Source organism: Melanerpes formicivorus, unplaced genomic scaffold, assembly GCF_026170545.1.
Source record: "Melanerpes formicivorus ecotype bairdi unplaced genomic scaffold, bMelFor1.0.p_v2 SCAF_57, whole genome shotgun sequence".
Lineage (NCBI taxonomy): Eukaryota > Metazoa > Chordata > Aves > Piciformes > Picidae > Melanerpes > Melanerpes formicivorus.
In genome coordinates, this window is record NW_027142409.1 from 2,095,880 (window position 1) to 2,120,782 (window position 24,903).

Below are 24,903 nucleotides of genomic sequence, written 5' to 3' on the forward strand. Positions count from 1 at the left end.
GCCAAGGCTTCGGCCTTGAAACTGATAAGCTCCCAGGCCTGTATTAACTGCTTTCCAATTAACACAAAACTGCTTCTAACTTTTTTTTCTCTTTTCTCTCTCTTTCTAACCCGCTCTGGGGAAAGGGGGGAGAGAGGGGAAGAGCGGAGGTGGGGAACCCCCTCAGCAGAGGGGGGGGAACTCTCATTTCTGTGCTACTCTGTTGTATATCTTTGTATATATTGTAAATATTGTAAATTTGTATATATTCCCTTGCATATTCTGCATTGCTTTGTAAATATGCAGCACCCATTGCTTTGCTAATTCAGCTGTGAGTTTTTTTTCTTTCCCTTCAATTTTCTTTCCCTTTACTTTACAGGGGGGAGGGAGGAGGCTTCTTGGCCTTACCCTTCCAACCCTACGACAAGAATGAAAACTCCTTATTTTATAGTTGACAGGGGACCACTCTATCTCTTTATCTGATAATGCTATTTTTGTGATGTCCGAAAGCTCTAAAGAGAAAAATGATTTACCTATTTTTTCCCTGAGAGTTGCCTCCTCCACAAACAGCTAGATTGGTGTGTGTGATTGTTGGATTCTAATTTTGGAGTTAATGTAGCTCATGTGATAAAAATAATTACTGGCAGATTTACTCAGGTAATTATATTATCTGGAAATAGGGATAACAAAGTTTAGTAGCCCAGCTTGCTCTGAGATCTTCCTAGATTGTTGTGGACCAGCTGTGTAGGTGGGAACATTATAAACTCATTGTGGGCACTGGCCAGATGTGGCAAATCATATCCTGGCTGCACCAAAAGAAGTGTGGCCAGCAGGTTAAGAGAGGTGATTCTGCCACTTTACTCAGCTCTGGTGAGACCTCACCTGGAGTACTGTTTCCAGCTCTGGGGCCCCCAACACAAGAGATACAGGGACTTGCTGGAGCAGATCCAGATGAGTGCCACCAAAATGGTCAGAGGTCTGGAGCACCTCTGCTGTGAAGACAAGATGAAAGGATTGGGGCTGTTCAGCCTGGAGAAGAAAAGGCTCTGGGGACACCTTATAGCTGCATTTCATCTCTGAAGAGGACCTACAGAAAGGCTAGGGAAGAATTGTCTAGAATGGCTTTTAGGAATAGGACGAAGGGCAATGTTTTTAAACTGGATCAGGGTAGATTTATGTTGGCCATAAGGAGGAATTTCTTTACAATGAGAGTGGTAAAATACTAGAACAGGTTGCCCAGGGATGTGATTGAGGCCCCGTCCCTGGAGACATTTAAGATCAGACTTGATGTGGCCTTGGGCAGCCTAATCTGCTTGGAGGTGTCCCTACTCATTGCAGGGGGGTTGGACAAGATGACCTTTGAGGGTCCCTTCCAACCCAATGCAATCTCTAAATCTGTTAATCTATGTAAACTGGAGCGCCTTTGTTTCATGTTTCTAATCAATCACACCATGGGATGAAAACAGAGACTCTGTTTGCCCATTAATGAACAAGTAACAATTGTATTACAGAGTGAATTAATTGTATCAAACAGACATATACACAACATTTCTAATATTGTTTGGTAAAGAGTTTATTCTCAAAAAGGCAACACTATTTCAGCCCGAGCATGCCTTTCTCAAGGACTATCTATATAGCATTCCAACAACTGAAAATAAACTGTAACAGGTCAACACATTTTTCCACTCAAAGGTAGTTCTATTTTGTGAATGAATTCTTCAACATTATTTTAATTCATTACTTAAATGGAAAATTCATTTAAATGAGCTCTAGCTTCAGTCTAGGAGACGAGGTGAAAACCTTTTGACTCCTAGCATACACAGTAATGTCAGTGAAAACTTGACAGTTAACTAAATTCATGGTAAGTTGAAGCTAGATAACTTGATGTAAATTCAGAAATATCATGGGTAAACAGGTAAGAAACCCCTGTATTTCTGAATTATAAATTAGCCAGTAGAAAGAAAACCCATCTACAATGCATAACATAATTTTATGCATTGGTTTTCAGAAAACTATTTTTCTTAACAGAACATTGGTATTATGATCTGCAGTTTCCCAGGACTCATATTTCTATATGAGTTTATATTTCTATGGGATTTTTTTTTTCCATTTTAATGTCATTTCAAAAATTCATTATTTTTTTCTTTGCATTTTTGTACATGCTCTTTTCTTTCAAACTTATCTATGAATGTAATAGATGTGTTTCCAAGTTGTTCTTCAGCTGGCTGATGAATGTGACCTTTATCTGAAAACCTGTTTGTTCTCTGTACTCCGTAGCTTTTGTAACTATTTACAATATGTATTGCACATTATTTGCTTGATCCAATATACAGTGAATTCAAAGCAAAGACTTCCCATTGACCTACACAATTGTTGGGTTAAGCCCTGTGGCCCAAGTAAAAGTAGCTGTAATGAATGACACAAAAATGTAATAAAGAACTCATTTATTGTCTTTATTAAGCTTATTAAAATAACCTAGCGTAGATTATTCAGTTTTCATTTACAAATTCTGATTCAAACAGGATCTACCTGAAGCTCCAGTACGCTGATTGCTGTTGTTTTAAATACATTGAGGTATGAACTTATTACCTCTCCTCTTCTATGTGTTCACTCAGGTTTTCACATGCTGCTGTATATTTTCCATAATCTGCTGAAGACTCAGTTGCTCAGAGGCAAGTTGTTCATTAATGATCTTTGCATTTCTTCCCATTTCTTGGAGCCTTGCTCAATGCCTTTCTGAATCAGTGTGCATGTTTGTTCCACTTTTCTCCTGAGTGCCTCTGGTTTTTTGGGATGTTTGGTAAATGGACTGCTAGTCAAATGGTTTGGGCACATCTATTCTAAGCTCTCCTTGACGAGTAGCTATATATGGCTTTATGCTTTCAGCTGTTATTTGTTCAAGCCAACGAAGAAGCTCTGAGATATACTGTAGGACTGCAGAGTAATTTTCTATAGTGAGATCAATTAACCTTTTGGCCTCACTGATTAGCTTTTCTTGGGAATTACTAAGCTGCCCACAGACCTCCTGCAGTTTTTCTTTGACTTGCTTGTTACATTCATTGATTATCCTTTTAACAGCTGCAGACCAATATTGGACTTTTTCCTGAGCAGCAGATGAGAGCTCCACAACCTTCTGTTTTCCTTTTCCTTCAACATCAGTTATCAGGTCATAATATTCCTGGCTGTAGATTTCCACCGTCTCTCTTACTTGTTCTGTTAGGCGTGTAACAGAGTCAGCAACATCTCCAACATATTTCCTGTGCCAGTCCACTAACGCATCTATGAGATTCTTCAGCCATCCTAGTACCTTGTCTTCCACCTCATAGTATTTCACTGACCATCCAGGTGTAGTTGAATCAAAATACTCTTCCCGCAATGCCTTTACATAAAGGAGCAGCTGGAGCAGATTTTCTGAAAGGTCCTGGAATGTCTTCTGGCTAAAATCTTTAAACTGAGAAATGTATTTTTTAACTTTTTCTGCCAAGGATCTCAGTTTCTGTGCATAATCTGAAGCCACTGCATCTTTGTACAGCTGTTGCACTTGGACTTTGATATCTTCACAATTTTTTGATTGCAAGCTTCTAACCATTTCTTCTGCCTTCTGGAAAACTTGTTGCTCTACTTGCTTCAGTTGCTTAAGCCTGCCTGCAAAGTCCACTTCCTGAAGAGTAGCAAATGTTTGCCTGATTTTTTCCTGCACATGTTTTAGCATTTCTTTAATTTGATCAAGTACATTACAACCTCTAAGAATTGTTTCAGAAGCGGGAACTCTGACTTCCAGATCACTGATAACTGCAATCAAGGCATCAAAGTACTCCTGAAGTTTTGAAAGGCATAAATCAGCACTTTTTGCTACCTTTTCTGTAGTTATACGGTATATTTTTTCACCAGTGTACTTGTCAGACAGCCCAGGGACCTGGAATTTTGTGGTCTTCAGGAATTCAATGGCTGAGTCAATTAAGTGTTTTATTTTCTTGTGATACTCTTCTATTATGTCAATTGTAGCAGCCAAAAGCTTTGATTTCATTCCTTGATAGTCAAAGTGTTCAGCTTGATCTGCTGCTTTTTGATACAGCTGTTTAGCTTTGTCCTTCATCTCTTGATATTTGCCAGAGGCTTCACTGGTAGCTGTGCAAAACTGAGCATCTATTTGATCTATTTGTTTTACAGCAAATGTGTATGCTTTGTCAGCATTATTCTGCATGATATTTTTCATCTTTAAGGTGGCAGCACTAATTTCCAATCCCGTATGCTCCTTATGATACCAATTAACATACCTATAGACTGTGTTCGTCATCTTGGGTAGTTTTTCTTTTAGACCCAACAGCAAGTCTTTGGCAGCATCATCTTTCCAGTTGAATTTTATTTGGATCTGGTCACCTTTCTTGAAAGATATCTCACCTTTTAGTATGTCAATGTCCTTTTGAGGAGCAGACTGAAAATATAGAAAAGGGGAAGAAAAAGGTAGCTTGCATGTAAAACAAATTCAATATTAGTTATGAATGTATTTAAACCTCATTCTGCATCTTAATTTCTGTTCTGTATTAGGACAGCTATACTATTGGGGTTTGTGTGTGTTTTTGGGTTGGCTTTTTTTTGTTTTGTGTGTCTTTTTTGTTTGTCTGTGTCTATTTTGTCTACTGCATGTTTGTTCTTATCTTGAAAGGTTATTTTGGAAGAAATTCTTTTGCATCAAGCTGCTTTTCCCCTCTTCAAACAATGAGATCAGAACATAACCTAGTCTGGTTTATTTTTCCTTCCTTTGTATTACATCCCTACCATGGCTCATAAGGCATGTGTGTTATGTGGGAAAATGAGCTTTCTACTCATTATTAAAGTGAATTCAAAAAGTGGATTCAAAAAGAGTATTTAATTTTGTAATAATTTAAATAAATGAGACTACTTAGAGTGTTACTCAAAGTAATTAAAGATCTTTGAATGAGAATGTTAACACAAATAAATTAATAAATAACATTTCCATCTTTCAGTAGTAAATTGTGAATTATGAATTGGTTGTGGTTTCTAAACTGAGTATAAAGTCTTTCAAGGTAAGATTTTAAATTTTAAATTGTTGTAGTATGCCAGTAATAACAGCATGTTGTGTCAGCAAATCTAGTAAGGTTTTTATTCTCTTGATGTATTATGATATATTAATGGTTTGAAAAAGGTATTCTGCAGACAGTCTGATGTCTTCCAGTGTCCTGATGCTTACAATGGTGAATCTTGTAGTAATTATATGTAGCCTGGTGGATGTACATTAAACCCTATGGGTGGCATATCTAAATGTGGCTTTGCACTTAACTGCCACTGGCTGTGTCTTCTTCATTATAGGAGAGTGCAAAATTAACCACGTGGAGGAGCTGAAACAGCCTTTTCACACAGACGCTACTTTTAGTACTGGAAAGGCCAGTGTAGGAAATAAACATTTTAATTCCTGATAATATACTTCTTTCTCTGTGGAGAAATGGATGGTTAATGTATATCTTAACATAAGCATACTAAATCTTTGAAAGGGATGTTTTTCTCCGACCATACTCAATTTTTTTGATTTTTATTGTTCATATCAAACTTACCTGAGTTCGGTAGTAAACTTTTGCTGTTAGAATGTCAGTGTCTGTTTCAATGACGTAGCCCAAGGTCCCAGAAGAGGGTGATGATATTGACATGGATATGCTCCTGCCAGTCTCTTGATAACTTATATGAACGTCTGTGAAAGCCGGGCTGATGACGTCTAGTGATGCAGTGTTGCTTATGACTCTACAATGACAATGAATACACAGCTATGAAGGAATGCACAAAGCACAGGCTCAATGCAGCATGTTTAGATACAATGTCACCTATTATCTATAGGTACATAAACAATGCTTTTGTCATCAAAAGAAAATGTAGGGCTTTCTTAGCCACATTTCTTAGGATTTAGTCTAACACTTTGAAACTGTCACGTCACTTCAATTTTCCAGTTGTAGATAAAATTGTATTGAGCTCTGTTGAGATTGTTCATTAAATTAGTGCAGCAAAACAAAACCTGTAGCTGTACCACTGTCAGCTTTCTACAGGCTTCTACAAGCTGACTGCATTTTTTTTCCACCAACACATGTACAGGTAGCATTTTTAATCTGCATTTGTTCTTGTGTTCACAGGCTCTGTCCCTTGGAAGTATCAGCACAACACTTAGAGATCAAAATACTCAGTTAGACCACCAACTCTGCCATCCCTAGTACCAATACTTGTGAATAAAATTTACTCTTTAATGGTTTGTGGTAACAAAGCGATCAACCGTTAAAAAACCCTATGTCAATGATCAGATCTAGAACTGTTCTGATTATAAAATACTTTGCTTATATCACAGCAGTTTTGTGAAAAGAGACTGCTTAGAAAAGGTATTCTAGACATTTTGAGAAGGAACAGATTTCCAGCTACTTCAAGAGGGAAGACTGCACAGCCAAAAATGACAGGGTAGCTTCATAGGTCTTTACTAATTACAGCAAAGCACTCTGGGGCATTAGAGATCAAAGCAACAATAGATAATTGACAATTTTGTCTGATATAAATTATATTATTAGAGCAAATATTTACCTAATTCCTGAAAGAGTAAGATCTTCCTTGTAGTTTGCACTCATGTCACGATGTGAAAAGCTGCCAGTTGTCTTCACAATGAAGTTGCCTTCTTCATATTTGTAGTTTGAAATAACTATGAAAAAGATTTCAAAGGTGTGTATTTCCAGAATTTAGCAGGAAACAATACAAAATACATATCCAGTTGTCAGTTAGATGGCCAGTTGTGTGGTGTTTCAGTAGTATGTAAAAATATGCATTAAGAAGCTCAATGCTCACAAAGCCCCAGATAAAAAGATATTAAAATACTTGTTCAAGTGGGGTATTTTAAAATTCAGATTTTCTCTGTATTTAGAGCAACATGACTGCATTTGTGCAGATCTTAAATGGGGATTCTAATTTCTTGAGAGCTTAGAATTTTATTCAGATGTGTACTTTTAGTATTATTAGAAAGTCTAGAACTCAATGCTATATAGGACTTCACAGTTTTCTGAGTTGAAACAATTTCTTAAATCAAATATTCTTAGTTTCTAAAGAAAGTTTTGGTATTTCTTTATCTGAATTGAGTAAGATAAAAATCCACCCTGCCATCATAAGTAACAGGGGAATGTTATGTTGTTCACAATTCAAAGTAAAACACTTCTACACAGAAAAGAGATATTTTCTATTTTTCCCCCACAATATTCCATTAGTATGCCATATATATAGACAACAGCCTTCAAGGCGACTGACTGAGACTCTGATAATAATTTATGAAATAAATGCTGGTGATAAAACTATAATCTAGCATTAATGTTAGACAGACAGCAGCACTACCACATGCAAAGTTCTTTGGGGAAGAAAATAAATTCTGAAAAGACCCAGTATTTGGTCTTCATCCCCAAATTATGGCATACAGAATTTCAATATCTTACCATTCAAGTCATATTCCAAGAATTGCAATGTTGAGCTGCAGGTTGAGTCAATGGACTGTTCAAAAGAGTCCTTTTTGTTTGTTAAGTCTGTTGCCCAGGTGACATTGTACAAAGGGGAAGCAACTTTGAAAGATCCAGCCAAAGCACCAAATGATGGGAAATAAATTCCAGCAGGCAAGGATATTTTGAGAGGGGGAATCTCAATTTTCTGTTCAGGAATTGCAATTGTAGGCAGATCAAAATCTGCAATCTTATTAGCTACTTCATCCAGATCTACCTGGAAATTGCCAAGAGAAATAATCTTTGGAAGAGTGAATTGAGACATAGTTATTTGATATTCAGGTATTGTCACCTCAAAATATGGTATTTTATATTCTTCTAATGTAATGTAATTGGCTCCTACATCCACTTTGGGGAATCTTAGTTTCAGCAGTGTTGGTAAGTTGACATCAAATGGCATTGTGTTTAGTGTCTGTGGAATTTTTATGTTGCGCAAGTCAATGGTGTAAGCTGGGACCTGGAGAGTGGTGAAAGGAACTCTGAACCCTGGAGTGCTGAGAACGGGGCTTGGAGCCTTTAGGTGTAGCTCAGGAATATTGAAAGTGAAGCCATCAGTCAGCTTATTCACAGGTATGGGGAAAAAGTAACCATCATCACTCTTTGTGTACACAAGGGTTGCTGAACCATTTAAGTACTGTTTTCTGTCAGGACTGGTAGTGACATCCAACTTCAAGATATCCCATAAGCTCTTCTCAGAAATGGGACACTTCACGTTTTTGAGGAAGTCCATGTACCCTTCAAAGGATCCAGAAATATCAAACTTTGCCTTTGATTCTTCATTTAATAACTGCATATCATGACTGAAAGATATTGACTGAATTTGGGCTGAACCCTTCCATGCAACTTTCTGGTTTATAGTGCTGATTTTTACTGCAACAACTTCATTAACTGAGGCTGCATCCAGGAAGGAATTTGGCTGGGTGGCCTGAATCTGAAGATCTGCTGATATAACCCAAGCAGCCAGCTCTAAGGTGGCCTTGCATCTCTGAGCTCCTGTTGTTGAGAAAGGTGTATAACGTGCATAGTTCTTCCCATTGTGCTCCCAGACCACATACACACGATGTGTAGATGCTTCAACTGCAAGGATTTCCTTCATTTCATTGTTCCAGAGTCCATCTGCTTTGGAGTGAGCCTCAAGCTTGAGAGATGACCGAGCTCCATTGGCATTCAAATAGCTGTTTGCCTCATGGTCTAGACTTCCAGAAAATGAATTTCCAGTGAAAAATACTCCATCAATATCTGCATTTGTAGAAGTTTCTACTGATACATAAGATGTAAAGCTCTCCAAAGCAAGTTTGTGAGCAACTCTTCCCTTAGCACTTGTGCCATATTTAGGAGTATTAAAGTCATAAGTTAATTTTAGCCCTGAGGAAAGAGTGGGTTTAGACTTAGTATTTCCAGAAAGTTCTTGGCTGAAATTAATTTTTAAAACTGGTAGGTTGATTTCAGCATTTGTTGCCACTGAAGCTTCCATGTTTCTCTTTGTGAGACTAATAGTGCTGTCATGATTTCCTCCTAGAAATTTGTTATTGCTCAGGGACAATGCTGTGGCCAACTTCAAACCCCTTTTTCTGGTCAAACTTGTTGAACCGTCCAGTTTAAATTGCAATGCATCAATAACAGAAGAGGATGAGACACCGAGGTGCCCAATGATATCTGACTGATTGAACAGTCCAGCATTTGCAGATAAAGTAATCACACTAGATTTAAATGCGAAGTCATAAGTGATGTTTCCCATGGCAGGAATTAAGATGTGATTTGATGGGCTGTTGATTCTGAATCTAGGGAGCTTTAGAGTGCGTAGATCCTGTGGAACATGAAGAACAGGAAGTTCCAGAGAAGGGAAGACTAGTGTGTAAGATGGTACTGAAAAGCCAAAAAATGGGACTGTGAAACCTTTTGTGCTTATTTCTTTTGGGAGCACATAACCGAAGGCTGGCATCTCAGCAGTAAAAGGAGAAACCTCAATATTGACAATTGGAATGGTGTATCCTGGAATCCTGAAGGTCCGTGGTAGTTTGTTTAGTGATGTCTGTATTTTGTATTTGTCAAATTTTGTTTTGGCTTCATTATACGACTTAGTGAGAAAATCTAAAGCAGTGTTTCTTCCTTTCTCAAAATACCTGTTAAAAAAAATGATGTATTTATTAAATGCTTCATGCACTGCTGCTAAAGGAAGTGGGATTACATGCATATCTTTGTTTTTGTCATATTGAGCATTTAAATTTAAATCAAAGGATTGTCTTGTTGTCTTCAGTAAATGTTTCAGGCCTACCTTTTCCCATAGCGAATAATCTTTTAGCTGAGGAGTTTTGATTCCAGTGTAGGGAACTTGAAGCTGAGCAATGGTTAGAGGAATATTTAGGAAGTCAAGGTTGGCATCTCCATTCATATCAAGGTGAACTTCAATTTTGTCATCATTGTTGCCAGCAGATATATTATGGGAGTATCTGTACTGATTGAACCTGCCAATAGCTTGCCAGCTGATCTGCTGAACAGAGGAGCTCAGTGCAAAACCATAGTTATTCAGGAAGTCAATTTTGCCAGTCAGTTTCATTGGGAAGCTGATTTTCACATTTCCATCATTGTTTGTTAATAAACGAATTTCAAAAGGCTGTGCCAAGAAGGATAACTCATTATTTACAGTTCCAGTAATCCGTCCATTGAGACGAGCATTGTGAGAGCCTGTTAATTCTACTTTCGTTCCTCCAAGCTGTCCTGTGCCTTTCACATTGAGAACGCTGTGTCCCACATGCTGTGACTCAATTTCAGATTGAATCTGAATTGTTGCATAATTTAGAAAACCACATTCATACTTGATAGCTTGGTTGACTTTCAGGTACTTATCATTTATTCTGTTGTTAGCAGAAAATGCAATAATGGGGCCTTCAACTCTGAAAGTGGCATGTGAATCATGAGTGCCTTCATCAGAGAAATTAGGAGAAGCCCATTTCCAATTCCCCTTACCAGTGGAGGTAAAAGATATATGTCCTGCTTCTACCTCTGTTGTCATATTATTGACCAGATCAGCCTGGCTGGAGAAATCAGCTTGTGGAATATTCAGTCTGTGGGAATATGCTGTTCCACTCTGCATCCAAATTTTTCTTTGCATCTTGACCATTAAATTGTTCTGTAGTTCTATTGAATATTTTGTTGTATAAAAGTTTGCTCTGGTTTCAGCTTCACCTTCTATCGACGTCCCTAAAAATACCACTTCATTGGTGTGATCAGCTTTAAGGAACTTGTGGTTGACCTTCATGGAATTTTTAAGGTTCAGCTGCCTCATCTCAGGAGCCAAGAGACGTGAATCTGCAATAACACTAAAAACTAGAAAGTCTAATTTGGATGTTGTTTGAGCTGAAAGGGAGGTTACAAACTCTGGACTGTTTGCTGATTTTGTAGTATTATGAACCTCAGCATGTGCAGATAGTGTAAAGAATGGAGAGTTGACTCTGAAAGCACCAGATAATTTGCCAAATGTAGGGAAAGTCACATCATGTGGGATATGTGGAAGCTCAAAATCTGGTATCTTCATGTTAGGAATCTCGAAGTCATTTAGATTTAGCTTTGGAACCAACAGTTCAGGTATTTGAAACTGAGGCATTTGTATTTCTGGAAAAGAAATGTCAGAAAAAGGCATATCCTTCATCTTCAGATCTTTAAAATATAAACCAATTGCAGGCAACTGAAATTCGCCAGAAACTACTTTGTCTATTATTGCCACTATCTGACGTTTAATCTCATTCAAGTCAATTTTCCAGGAAGGAACTTCAAAGCTATTTACAACTGTGAATTTTGGGGTAGTAAATTCCATTGGGATTTTCATGTCCTTAAGTTTCTTAAAATTTATCTCATAGGAGTGGATATGCAAATCAGTCATTGGAAGAATGAAGTCTGGTGTTCGAAATGTTGCTTCCCGAAGACTTCGGAGACTAACCTCAAAGGCAGGTATAGTAACTATAACAGTTCTGATTTCAGGGACTCTAAATCCTGTTTCTACAAACTGCTTTATATTTTCAGCCCAATTTTTTAGATCATACTTTTCAGCCAAAGCAATGATTTTCTTCAAAGCTATGTTCCACTGGTCAGAAATGTGTACAACAACAGAATTGTAGAACTGGCTTATCTTCTGAAGAAACCACTGGAATTCCTGGGAAATATCCATTTCAGAAATCCTCTCTCGCAGGTCTTCCAGATATTCATTTACCTTGGCTTTAAGATTTGCAAATGTTGTTGAGTTTATGAGCTCCCTGAACCAGTTAATTATTGCAGCAAGCTTGGTTTCCTTTAGCTGTTCCATGTATTTTGAAATCACAGCTCTAAAATCTCTCATATACTGTTTCAGTGTTTCTGCTTTCTGTGGAAGTTCTAGATTTCTGAGTTCTTCATTTATCTTGTGGGTAATTTCTTGGATTATTTTATTTGTGTCATCAACAAACTGGTTATAGTCAAATGATTTGAGTGTTTTAATAATCATGTCAAGGAACCTGTTGACTTCCTTTATCATCATTTCATAATCAAAGGTTTGCACTTTCTTGACAGCATCATCAATAAAAGCAACAACTTTATCAAAGCATGTTTTCACATCAATATTTTTCAAGTAGATGGTCAGTTTCTGGACAGTTTCTTTTATTCTGTACTGGTTAAGCAGTTCTACCATTCTGTCCATTAAAAAATGTGCCTGCTTATCTATTTCATATTTTACAATCAGATTGTGCACATGACTTCGAAAAGTGCTGATTTTCTCAGACACTTCATACTCCTCCATCCTGTTCAGAATGAAGTCTTTGATTTGTTCAAGAGCTTCACTAATTTTTTCAACTGGTAATGAACGCTTCAATTTTTCTAAAACTTTTTTAGCATCAAAGCTTTTAATCTGCTGTTTCAAATTTTCTGCAAAGCTCCTGACATCAATATTCTGAATCTGAATCTTGAGTTCTTCCAGATTTTCCTGCATCCTAGTTGTAATCTGGTATTCATCATCTACATTTTTAATCCAAGCCAAAGTGCTGCTTCCAATTTTGGTAGGGTGAAACTGGCGGAAAAAAAATTGCAGTTTTTGAATAGTGTCAACTACAATAATTTTTATCTTATATTTGTTATCTAAAGCTGCCATGGTTTCAACTATTTGGTCAAGAAGCTGTTCAATAAGTGCTTTAATGTCATACTTCTCATAATGATCCTTGATATATTGCTCAATTTGTATCAGATAGGCCTGCAGCTGAAATAGTATTTCTTGAAGATTGTCCATGGTTTTTTCCAGCATAATTTGGAGATCATCAGATGTTATTCTGTAGTCCTTTGTGAAAGCAACCAAATTATTTTTCATGCTTTTAACTCTGCCTTTCATATCTAATTTTTCCACATAATCATTAATGTGCTGGGGGAGTTTATCCAAAGTTGACTTGTATTTTCTCATATGTTGTTCTATGTTAATGCTTTTCAGGTAATTTTGTATGGCCTGCAGTGTGGATAGAATGGTGCCTCTGATTTGTTCAAGGTAAACTGGCAAATGTTTCAAGAATGGCAGGTTAATAACATGGATATCTTTATTTTTGTCATACTTCACAGAGCCAGAGATGCTGAACTCTTGAGGCTCTGACACACTGTTCCTGAGGCCAAATATGTCAATTAAATTAACTTTTTCAGATGTAAATGGTAATATGACTGATGTATCCATTACAGAGAGATCTGCTAAAGCTCTTCCACTAAGCTCCACACCAGCTTTTTCCGCATCGTTGTAAGCACTGAGATCTTGTGTATAAACATTATTGTTTATCTGACTTTTGAATTTCCAAGCACTTGACTGCTCGGATGGAGTAAAGAGCACATGAACTTTGTCATCAAGCAGGGTAGTGTATCGTCCTCTAGACTTCAAGCTATGACTGCTAGATCCTCTGTAATCATGGGAGAAAGTGAAAGCAAGAGGCTCTGCTTTAAGTAGGAATTTGCTGTAAACGTCTCCTGTGTGCTCACCCATAGCAATAAGCTTTCCATTACCGCTGGTATGAACGTCAGTAGTGATAGTAAATGGGGCCATGGTGGAACGCACGACATTGGCGAAATGGAGAAATTTGGAATCACAGTTTGTGTTCATAGTAACTGTGGAAGCAAGTCCTGCCACATTCAGATTAACCCTGTGAGTCACTGCTGCACCTTGAATATTTGCAACTGTATCTGATTTAAGGTTTGAGGTTAGATCAGCATATGTAATGGTGTAGGTATGCCTTATTTCATCTCCTCCATAGGCTCCTCTGATATTGCCACCCAAGTTCAGCTTCAGAAACTCAAGAAGCAGTTCTGCTTTGTTGGAAACTTCTGTTTTACTGTATTTAATATTATTGCTTAGTTTAGCTGTAAGTGAGGTAGGCTGCAGTTGCAGGTCAAAAGCATGCTTGTGGAACTTGTCAGAGCCGAAGCTGTTGTCTAACTTAGAAGCAAACGTTAAGGATAAGCCAGGAATATTCAAGTCATTTGTATAATCCAGCTTGACCTCTTTGAACAATCCTTGCAAATTATTTGAAAACTTGAGTCCTTCTCTATTAACTCTGAAATTTAAAACATGCTTGTTGTCCACACCTAGGACTGTACTCTGATATTCACTTCCCACTGTTATTTCCATTAGACTCACTCTTCCACCCAGGTTGAATTTTCCGCTGTTTTTACCATAGCGCCCAGAAGAGGATAGTGACATGGAGCCTCCAGCAGTATCAAGTTTGGCATTCACTTCACAATGCATTGTCAAGGGACTGAACTGCACATTTGTGGTTGCACTGCTAGCTAGACCGTATTGATTGACATTGAGCGATGATTTATGTGCAACTCGATTCCTTTGATCAGTCATAGAGATATCAACATTGAAAACAAGATCCTGGGAATTGAGAGAACCTGCAAACAAGGCATAGTACTGGGCTTGCTTGTAAGAGGCTTGGGACTCAGATCGGAGAGCTGCCAGCTTCTTTGACAAAATTAATTCAAGCTTGTTGACACCTGCAATATGTTGATATCTCCCATTTGTTTCAGATGTAATTTTCAGCTGGCACTTTTCATACTTCAGTGAAGCTGTGTTCTTCAGTAGTCCATTTTGTGCATCAGAAATGGAAGTAATGGAAAATGAATCATCACTGTATCTGCCAGATATCTGATTGGTAGTCTGAAGGTAAGAAGAATCCAACTTCAGATTTGATTTTCCTTCCCAAATCTGTCTCTTTTCACTGTATGAGCTTGAGAGAGTGTAAACACTTCTTGCAAAGACAGAAGCCACTTCCAGCTGTCCCTCCATGTTAACGTTATTGATGTTCACATTATTTGCCTTTTCACAAACAATATCACTGGAAAATGAAAGCTGAGCACCAAGAGTACTGGATGCTGTAAGTGATATGGTGTAGTTTGCAACTGGATTAGGTTCATGACTCTTTGTCCTGGCCAACTTAAAATCTGATGTTAAGAGTCTGTGCTTCAGGTGATTTTCATATGCACAAGTGAATCCAGTTCTACCATATGATGCTTCTCCAGCACCTGAAATAGGAGAAAGGAGAAAAATATGTCAATAAACTTTTATATTACTGCTTGAATTGCAGTTATTGATATTATACCATTTTACTCTAAAGGCCAAAATAGTTCAGTAAATCCTGAATATTTACAATGTTTTGAACTATGAATAAGCTAAATCACTATCCTACTCTACTAAATAAAATTATGTAAGGTTGCATAAACTTATATCATTATTAAAATGTAGATTAAGATAATGGACTCTCAAGAATAACCCATATCTAATATTCTTGGGTTTAAGGTTTTCTTTATCATGCTTCATTTAGAGTGGGGAGTTTAGAAAAAGACCAAAGTTAGCTTGTCCTTTTGCAATTTGAGAACTCAAACTGCAATTTTAGAGGAACTAACTTAAAAATACCAGTCTTAAGACCCATCCAGTCTGAGTCCAGGATAACTGCTATGTATTTATGGCAATATACAAACATATAGAAGTAATAAAAATAAAATAAAATGAAAAAAAAATTTAAAATACTGGTTTCTCCTTTAGTACCTGAATAGACAGTATCATGTAACATCTTTAAAAACAAGGAGAAAGTGATTTAAGAAGTATTTAAATAGGAAAATGAATGTACTATACTCGATACACAGGAAAGAGAGTAATTAAAACACTTTTTGCCAACATTACAGTATTAGCATACATGGTTACCTTTCATACTGTAGGAAAGTAGCTCAAAAACAGAATCAGTGTTTGTGGTATAAGTAGTTCTTACACTGGATGCTTTCTCTGTGGTGTTATTAGCCAATGTGTATGTTGCTGTCCAGTTGTAATAGTTGCTGTGCACATTAGCAGAGACCTCTAAAGATCCAAGTGAAGGCACATGGAGAGGATAGGATTTTGGAACAGTGAATGTTGGGATTCTGTATTCCTGAGATGGCACACTTATTCCCATTGACTCCATTACCAGAGGAGGTGTTTTAACAGTCTGTGGCACCCTCATGTCATGAGATGATCTTCCACCAAATGGCAATGGGATATTAATGAGAAAACTGTCTTTATTGAATCTGTATCTGATCCGGCCATCACTAGAAAAACAGAAGTGATTATTAGAAATAGTATGTTCAAGAAGCATATAAAGAAATTTCCATGATTCCTATTACTCCCATGATACTGAGCTTACTTACATGCTTGTATCAATGTCTTAACTTTAGGCTTAGAAAAAAATGTTATTATTGCTTATTATTATAATTTTTTAAGCACTCATCTATCAGGATTTACTAAAAGCACTTTCAGTATCAGTGAATCATGTCAATGTTTTTTCCTCTTATTTTGTAGTCAAGGAAACTCATAGGTCAAGTAGTCCAGAAACAGATTCTTTCTGGTAGGCCCTGAATTAGAATTCAAAGGCTCCTGACTCTTTTGTTCAGACCATGGCTAACTTTAGCTCACAGGTGGAAAGTGTCATTCAAGAGGCTAAATCCACAATGGTTGTGATTCTTGTGTTTTAATTTTTAGTCTGAGAATCCAAATCTGCTTTATGAACATGAATGAAAAGATGTATTGGCATGAGAATGATCCTTAAAATGAAAGAATGAGAATTAAATTAGCTGACATATAGGGGGGAAAAAAATCCTCCAAAAACACTGCTGTACTTGTTCAGCACAGCATGTTAAATACCAGAAAAAAGTAACTATATTCTTCTTAGAAAAAGGAATGGATTCTTATAGAAATTCATGACAAGACGTATGAGCATGTGACTGTTTGAGGCGGTGCCTTTAACAAAGGGACACTATGGCCGAATGTTTATAAATAAAGGACAGGTCTAAACTAATTTCATTGGTGGAGAGGCAGAAGCACTGCCTTAAGTTTTGATTCCCAGTGGGACTAGGTTCAGTTCTTCTTTTTCTTCCTTGCGGCAGCTTGCAGCTTTCTGGGCTTTCGGCCAAACTGACCTTGAAACTGATAAACTGCAAGGCCTGTATTAACTGCTTTCCAATTAACAACTGCTCCTTTTTTCTCTCTCTTTCTAACCCTCTCTGGGGAAAAGGGGAGAGAAGGGGGATACAGGGGTGGGGAACCCTCCTCAGCAGAGGAGGGAAATCTCATTTCTGTGTGACTTTGTTGTATATTTCTGTATATATTGTAAATACTGTAAATTCTGTATATATTTCCCTGCGTTCCCTAAACTGCTTTGTAAATATACAGCACACACTCCTTCGCTAATCTGGCTGTGTGTTTTTTTTTCCCTTTCAATTTTTTTTTTTCTTCCCTTTACTTACAGGGCGGGCCTTTCCCCCAACCCTACGACAGAGCATTATAGAATAATTGAATTATTAAGATTGGAAAAAACCTTTAAGATTATAGAGTCCAACCATAACCCAACTACCAGGACCACTAAATTATAGCCTGAACAGCCACATCTACATGCTGCTTGAACTGGTGGTGACTGCACCTCCTCCCTGGACAGGCTACTACAGTGCCTCACCACTCTCTTAGTGAAGTTTTTCCTAACATCCAGTCTAAACCTTCCCTGGCACAACTCATTGCCTCTCACCCTATTGCTAGTTACTTGGGAGAAGAGGCCAACACCAGCCTCACTAGAGCCTAAACCCATAAATTATATAGATTTTATCTTTCTTATCATGTGTTTCAAAAGTTTCATTCAAATATTCATTATTTATTTAATTCTAAAGAAAAATAAATAAAAGTGTAACCATTTGACCAGGATCTAGGAATGGAAAAAAATAGTTTGTCATATGAAAAGCTTGTGGGGGAAAAAGTGTAATTATGCAAATGCAAAACAGGAGGAAACTTGGCCTTAATTTGTGTATGAACAATAAGCTGGCAAAAATTATTTTCTTGTTTGCCTATCTGGTCTTTTATATTACAAAATCATCTTTTTTTGCCCTTAGAGCTACATCCTAAAATTAAAATTAAGCAAACACTTTTGAAATTTTCTCCCTTACATCAAATGGTTCAAAAAGCAACATCACACATCAGTAGAAATTCCTATTATTCTAATTATAATGTGCAATTCTGATGAAAATATAAAGAAAAAACATTGTTTTCCTTGCTTATCCTTAACTTAGGGACACAATGGAAGCAATAGATATGCGTATCATTAACATACAGTGTCATATGACTATAGTGAAAGATGGAAAAAAAGATTGGAAAAGATGGAAAAAATAGTGCTAAGAGAGATACAATGCAAGTCTGTTCTCCATCCAGATTTTGTATTCCAATCTTACACTAGCTTCTGGTGTCCTTCACATTCATTTCAGCCATCAATATTTCCCTAGCTCATGGGAAAACTAATACAGACATGATTTCTATTTATCACAGTGGTAGATGGGGGTTTATTCTGAAGAATCCTTGAATTCTTATACATATGCAGAGCAGCAATGCGTTATGAACACTAAATGGCAACAACAATATGTCCTAGGAACTGTAATGAAAGCAAATCCTGGCAGGTACATGAGCATTTTAAAGTCTGGATCAATTCTGGCTGACTTACAGTGTTATTTCTTAGGAAAAAAAAAAGAAAAATTGTATGGCTTATCTGCCTTCCAGTCTCCCTTTTTGCTTGTCAAAGACTTTTGTTTTGTATGTGAGGGAGAATGGGAAGAACTGTCCAATAGGACTGCACACGAAGAAGTAGAGGCACTAGGGTTATGGCCAAAGGCAAAGGATCTGTAGGGATGCAGAATGGGAAACCTGGTTTCATTAGCTCTGTGGCTTACAATATAGATTTCTGAATGCAGTATATTTGTTCAGTTCTCATTACTACATAACATAAATACTTAAGGATATATTCATATACTGTAGGACTGACCACTGTAAAGTCAACACTGTATTAAAGACATGCATAATTTTCTACATATAATTTAATCTCTGATCTTCAAATTTTTTTTTATGATTCCTATCTTATGCTAAAGCTTACAGCAATTCCACTCTGTTTTATAAAAGAAAGTAAAACAAAAGAACATAAAAATATGAAAAAAACCCAAACAAACACACAACTATTTTCATTTTCCTAAGTGACTATCCTAATTTCCATACCCTTTCAGGAAAATTTCTTCAGGAATGGTGATAACAGGCAGCTTCATTTTCTGAATGTTGAATTCCTGCAGTCCACTTAGTTTGTTTTGCAGAGTCTGGGCATAAGGGACATCTTTTGATGCCTTTTGCAGCCAGGTGTTGATTGCCTGTAATGAAGAGACAAGTTTTTCAAAGTAAATAAGTTTTAGGGCTTCCCAGGAAGTTATTCTAACTGTTCATCTAATGACCCCATGGCATCTGATAAAGTGACTAGTTAGGTAAAAAATTGAACTATACATTTTACTTTATCTGATGAGTACTTTTACAAGCAGTTCCCATTTTGATTTCTCTGAGGGAAGCAAGAATTCACAAGGGCTATGTGGTCAAGCTGTGATATCTACTATAGGTTGAAACATACCACAATGAATTGTGATGCAATATGTCGCAGTGTCATATCTGTATAAGTCACTTTCTGATCCAGTAGTTCATTGGCATGCTTTTGTAAAAGTTTTGGGTAGCCTGAAAAGTCAACTGGGAAGCCAGAAGACAATTTTTTTGCAGCAGCAGTGATACCTGAATTCCACTCTAGCTCAACTTTCTCAGAATCTGAAAATCACAAATTGAAAAAGAAAAGGGTAAAATTAATAATATTCTTATGCTGTCTGGGGATATACTATAAATGAATATAACAAGATGTTTAAATTTATAGATTGGACAAGTGGATCATTCTTTTGTCTTTACCATATCTGAAAACAACTCTTTTTGAAATGGAGTTTCCATGTGTTGTTGCAGCTGAGCTCAGCTGAAGGTATCCTTTAGCTGGTATATAATTAACCAGCGCTTCAGTTCTAAGTTCTGTTCGCAGGCGAGGAACTAAAATGGAACCTCTTAACACTGCCTCTTCCATTCCAGCATATCTACAAAGGTAAAAAGCAAATGTGAATATAAAACCTTTCCCTCTACTTTTTCACTTACATTTTAGGAGTACTTTCAATATGTAAAGGCATAATAGATGTTATTAAAACACAGATTGAATTAAACTTGTAAATTCTGGACCAACTCATTGAAAGTTTTTCAGCTTCTGCTTGTTACATTTGGAAATCTGTAGTAAATTATTACAATGTTACTGGGCAGAAACACACAATAATTGTTCTGTATTTATTTCATAATCCTAAAATGGATAGAAATCTGTACCTGTCTTGGTAAAGTTGTACTTGAACCAAGTTTTGAACTGCTTACTCAAGTTGAATTCTTTGCTAAGGATATAGACTGTGGCCCTGAATCACATAGAAACAAAACACTTGATGAAATATATTATGCCACTGGGCTTCATTTTTCTTTATCCACATTTATTTTATATCTTTGTAACTTTGTTGACTTGAGGAAACTTTGAATATTATGCTAGGGCAAATGAAAGGGAATTGAGGTCCCTGACATCTGTCCAAAGCTCCTACTGATATCAGAGGCAATTCTGCATGAACAGAAAAGACAAAGACTCCCTGGGGCACTGTGACCATTTGAGGCTGTGTCTTTAAGAAAGGGACAGTGCTGGAACACTCTCTGGCTGAATGTTTTAGTATCAAAATGAAAACATGATATTCTAAACGAATCTCATTGGTAGATTGGTAGAATGCAACTTTAAGTTTTAGTGCAGTTGGAATTTTCCTCAGTTTCTCTCTGTCCTGCTTTTCCAGCCTGTCTGCTTCTGAGCAGCCGGAGTTTGACCTTGAATGCCAGATAAGCAGAACTAATCCCTGCATGCACTTTGAGGCCTAACAAAATTTCATCCTTATTAATTACCTTTTCTCTCTCTCTAGCCCTTTTTGGGAAAAAAGGGAGGTAAGGGGAGAGAGGGAGGTACAGAGGGGAAACCCTCCTCTGTCCAGAGGAGGGAGTTTTGTTCTGATTATTTTTCTTTGCTGTGTATTTCTGTATATATATTGTAAATACTGTATATTGTGTATATATATAATCTGCATTTCATTTTGCTTGTAAATATAGCATATCCTTTTGCTTCTTCGACTGGGCTAGCTGTGGTTTCTTTCTTTGTGGGGGAGGGAAAGCTAGGCCTTCTCTCAACCCACCACAGGCACCATCAAGATCACAGAATTCCATGGAAGACTGAGGTTTATTAAAGAATGTGATCAGCTCATTTCACTATGGACTTGTGAGGCAGGCAATTTTAGAAACCCTGGCAGGCTGAACATTTCTGTTAGCTCTCCGGTAGATGTTCCCAGAAATATTCTCATTGTGAAGCGTGGGAATTTTTACAATAAGCTCTCAGTTATATTTGGTTTTGCTGCTTGTTGAGTGCCATTAGATTTCTTCACGGGGAGATGTAATAACTTTTTTTAGAGCCAAACATACTTGGTGAAAGAGAATACCTCTCTGAACAAACCTACCCTTATTTATATCTTAGATTATCACACCTGCAATAACACTAGTACAATGCTATGTATGTGCAGAAATGGAAGAATTAGCTCCAGGAACTTGTAATATAAATTATATATATACACATATAGTAGGAAAGATCAGTTGGAGTACTGGATGTATTTATTTGATTGTGCATACAATTCTTCCAGGATTTTCAAAGAAGTTTTGAATGAAAAGTGTATATGTTTCTCTACATAAGCAGTTTCACAGTATCACAGTATAACTAAGGTTGGAAGAGACCTCAAGGATCATCGAGTCCAACCTATCAACACAGACCCCATGACTAGACCATGGCACCAAGTGCCACGTCCAATCCCCTCTTGAACACCTCCAGGGACGGCAACTCCACCACCTCCCTGGGCATCCCATTCCAATGACGAACGACTCAGTGAAGAACTTTATCATCACCTTGAGTCTAAACCTCCCCTGGTGCAACTTGAGACTGTGTCCCCTTGTTCTGGTGCTGGTTGCCTGGGAGAAGAGACCAACCCCCTCCCGGCTACAACCACTTTTCAGGTAGTTGTAAAGGGCAATGAGGTCACCCCTGAGCCTCCTCTTCTCCAGGCTAAACAATCCCAGCTCCCTCAGCCTCTCCTCATAGGGCTTGTATTCAAGGCCTCTCACCAGCCTTGTTGCCCTTCTCCGGACATGTTCAAGTGTTTCGATGTCCTTCTTAAACTGAGGGGCCCAGAACTGGACACAGTACTCAAGGTGCGGCCTAACCCTGCTCCTGCTGGCCACACTATTCCTAATGCAGGCCTGCAGGCCAAGATGCCATTGTCCTTCTTGGCCACCTGGGCACACTGCTGGCTCATATTCAGGTGGCTGTCGATCAGTACCCCCAGGTCCCTCTCTGTTTGGGAGCTCTCCAGCCACTCTGACCCCGGCCTGTAGCTCTGCATGGGATTGCCATGGCCAAAGTGCAGCACTCGGCACTTGGACTTGTTGAAAGCCATCCCATTGGACTCTGCCCATCTGTCCAGTCAGTCGAGGTCCCTCTGCAGAGCCTTTCTACCCTCTAACTGACTAACATCTGCTCCTAACTTGGTGTCATCTGCAAACTTGCTGATGACTGACTCGAACCCCTCATCCAGATCATCAATGAAGATGTTAAAGAGCACAGGGCCCAGCACTGATACCTGGGGGACTCCACTGGTGACTTGGCTGCCAGCTGGATGTGGCACCATTCACCACCACTCTCTGGGCTCGGCCCTCCAGCCAGTTCCTAACCCAGCACAGAGTGTAGTGGTCCAATCCACGAGCTGACAGCTTAGACAGCAGTTTGCTGTGGGGGACGGTGTCAAAGGCCTTGCTGAAGTCCAGGTAGACCATATCCACAGGCCTCCCCATGTCCACCAGACGGGTCACCTGATCATAGAAGGAGATCAGGTTGGAGAGGCAGGACCTGCCCTTCCTAAATCCATGTTGGCTGGACCTGAGCCCTTGGCCGTCCTTCCGGTGCGCAGTGATTGCCTCCAGGATAATCTGCTCCATCACTTTCCCTGGCATTTCTCCCATATGACATAAAATTTCCCAGAATTTTCTGTCTTCAATAAAACCTTCCACTCTCTTAATCAAAGATATCTATAAAAGTCCAAGTGGTTTTCTGAGTTACCTTATCTGGCCAGTAAAAGTAACTTCAGAAATCTTCTTGTTGTTGAAGTCTAAGACAAAGGTGTATGCTTTCTTCCCAGGAATGGATTCATCAGTAATTCTGAAGCTTGTACCAAAGTCAACATCAATATCTGGAATGTGGACATTGCTGGTCAAAATCTTTCTGTCTCTGTTGTACCTGAGGGTCAGTGTGGCCTCATGGTGATTTACACCTGGAAAATATAGTGTACATTGGTTGTTTTTAACTATGGAATCTGTTTAGACTTTCTATGAAAGGAACATAAAAAAAAAAAAGATTAACTGGAAATTATATCACTCTGGAGATCCAATGCAATCTTTGATGAATTTGAAGCAGAAACTGGGAAATGTCTTTTTTCTTTATCTAGTACACACACCATACATTGATCCAATAGCCCTGTCACTGCTTTTGTTATGTAACCTCATAATCCCACATATTATCCCTTTGAACAATTTGCTGTTTATGCAGTTCTCAATTTGTATGTTTTGCTTCCACATTTTATCAGAAACAGTTTTTTTTTTCCCTTATATAGGACTTGTCAACTTTTCTTCCTTGATGCCATTCACCGATGTCACACTTTTATCTCAATCACAGGGAAGCATTCTGAGATACAAAATTAGCTACAGATAATGGAAATCTTGCACTGGGATTGCATACCTAGAAATGAAATGGAGTTAGTGTTGTCATGTTTGGTTGTGACAAAGTTCTATTTTATAATGTAAATAATTCTGTCATGGTTTATTCATCGAGAACTTTTTCCCATTAAATGACATAGTTCAAAAGTGAGCTAAAGCATTTTGGTTTTTCAGACTCTTACCTTCTGCCTGGACAGCAAACTTTAAGGTGTCTATCAGATCACTTCCTTTTCTCTGAAGATCATAGTTTGCACTTGCAGAGTACTCCTTCACTTCTCCTGTGGACACCAATTCAACTTCAAATCTAAAGAAGAAATAAGTAAGAATCTTGTAAATAACTACTTGTAAATAACTACTTTTACCATGATCACAAACAAAAGAAATCACACAGCTCTCAATAGCTGCTCTTGCTAGTCTGTTTTCTAAAGTAAGCTTTAAGTAAGAGGGTACTGTAGATACTAAGCCCTAAGAGAGAACATAAAAAAAATATAGTTAAAGCTGCTATGACTAACCTAGATTCTCCAGTCAAGGGAAAATATGGAGCTGCCTCTGTGGCACTGGCATTAGAATAGAGATATTTGGTGCAGAAATTTAGACCAACAATGAAAGGCTTGCAAGAAGTCCAGGTTTCTTGGTTCTCAATCAGAGGTGGAATCTCTTCAGTTTTGGCTGGAGACACCAAATGTAGTGTATTGCTGGAACACAAAAATGAGCCATTTATTCCCAAGACAGGTGTTCAAACATTGTCCTATTAACCATGCTGTTTTGTGAATAAAAATAACTATTGAAGGTGAGGGCTTAATGAAATAACATGTAGGGGTTAAACAATCAGGTGGTTTACTACTGTAGGTATTATTAAAACTATGTGTATTGAGACATTTACCCTCTATAAAATCAACACAAGTAGTTAATTTAAATTAAATTAAAAATATGCATTGCTATTATAACAATTTCCTTTGAAAAAAATCCCCAAATAATAGAAATTGTAAGAATCTTGATGCAAATTTCAGAAACTAGTGACAAATCAAAGAATCTAGGAGTCATGACTCCCACTTGCAATGTAATTGGGCTATTTGCTTAACTTACAAATTAAGTGATCCCAGTTTAACGATGTCTGGGATCTTTTTGAACTGAAAATTTCTCCATGCTTGCCCTAGCCTTTTAATT

At 37.8% G+C, this 24,903-nt stretch overlaps 1 protein-coding gene across 2 annotated transcripts in view; it reads right to left on the reverse strand.

Annotated features, from left to right (window-relative positions):
* Positions 1–1,527: 1,527 nt before the first annotated feature.
* APOB (apolipoprotein B) overlaps positions 1,528–24,903 on the reverse strand; it is a 42,874-nt gene continuing 19,498 nt past the window's right edge. The window contains exons 19-29 of one of the 2 annotated variants that reach the window (XM_068161329.1): positions 24,249–24,431; positions 23,919–24,040; positions 23,084–23,294; positions 19,777–19,952; positions 19,454–19,641; positions 19,057–19,202; positions 15,706–16,082; positions 7,449–15,026; positions 6,556–6,670; positions 5,553–5,736; positions 1,528–4,414 (exon numbers count right to left, since the gene is read on the reverse strand). In XM_068161329.1, coding sequence (XP_068017430.1) covers positions 2,792–4,414; positions 5,553–5,736; positions 6,556–6,670; positions 7,449–15,026; positions 15,706–16,082; positions 19,057–19,202; positions 19,454–19,641; positions 19,777–19,952; positions 23,084–23,294; positions 23,919–24,040; positions 24,249–24,431 — 10,903 coding nt within the window. In that variant the 3' untranslated portion in view covers positions 1,528–2,791. Of the gene's footprint in view, positions 4,415–5,552; positions 5,737–6,555; positions 6,671–7,448; positions 15,027–15,705; positions 16,083–19,056; positions 19,203–19,453; positions 19,642–19,776; positions 19,953–23,083; positions 23,295–23,918; positions 24,041–24,248; positions 24,432–24,903 lie in introns of those variants that run through there. The other variant, XM_068161330.1, reaches the window with a different exon arrangement.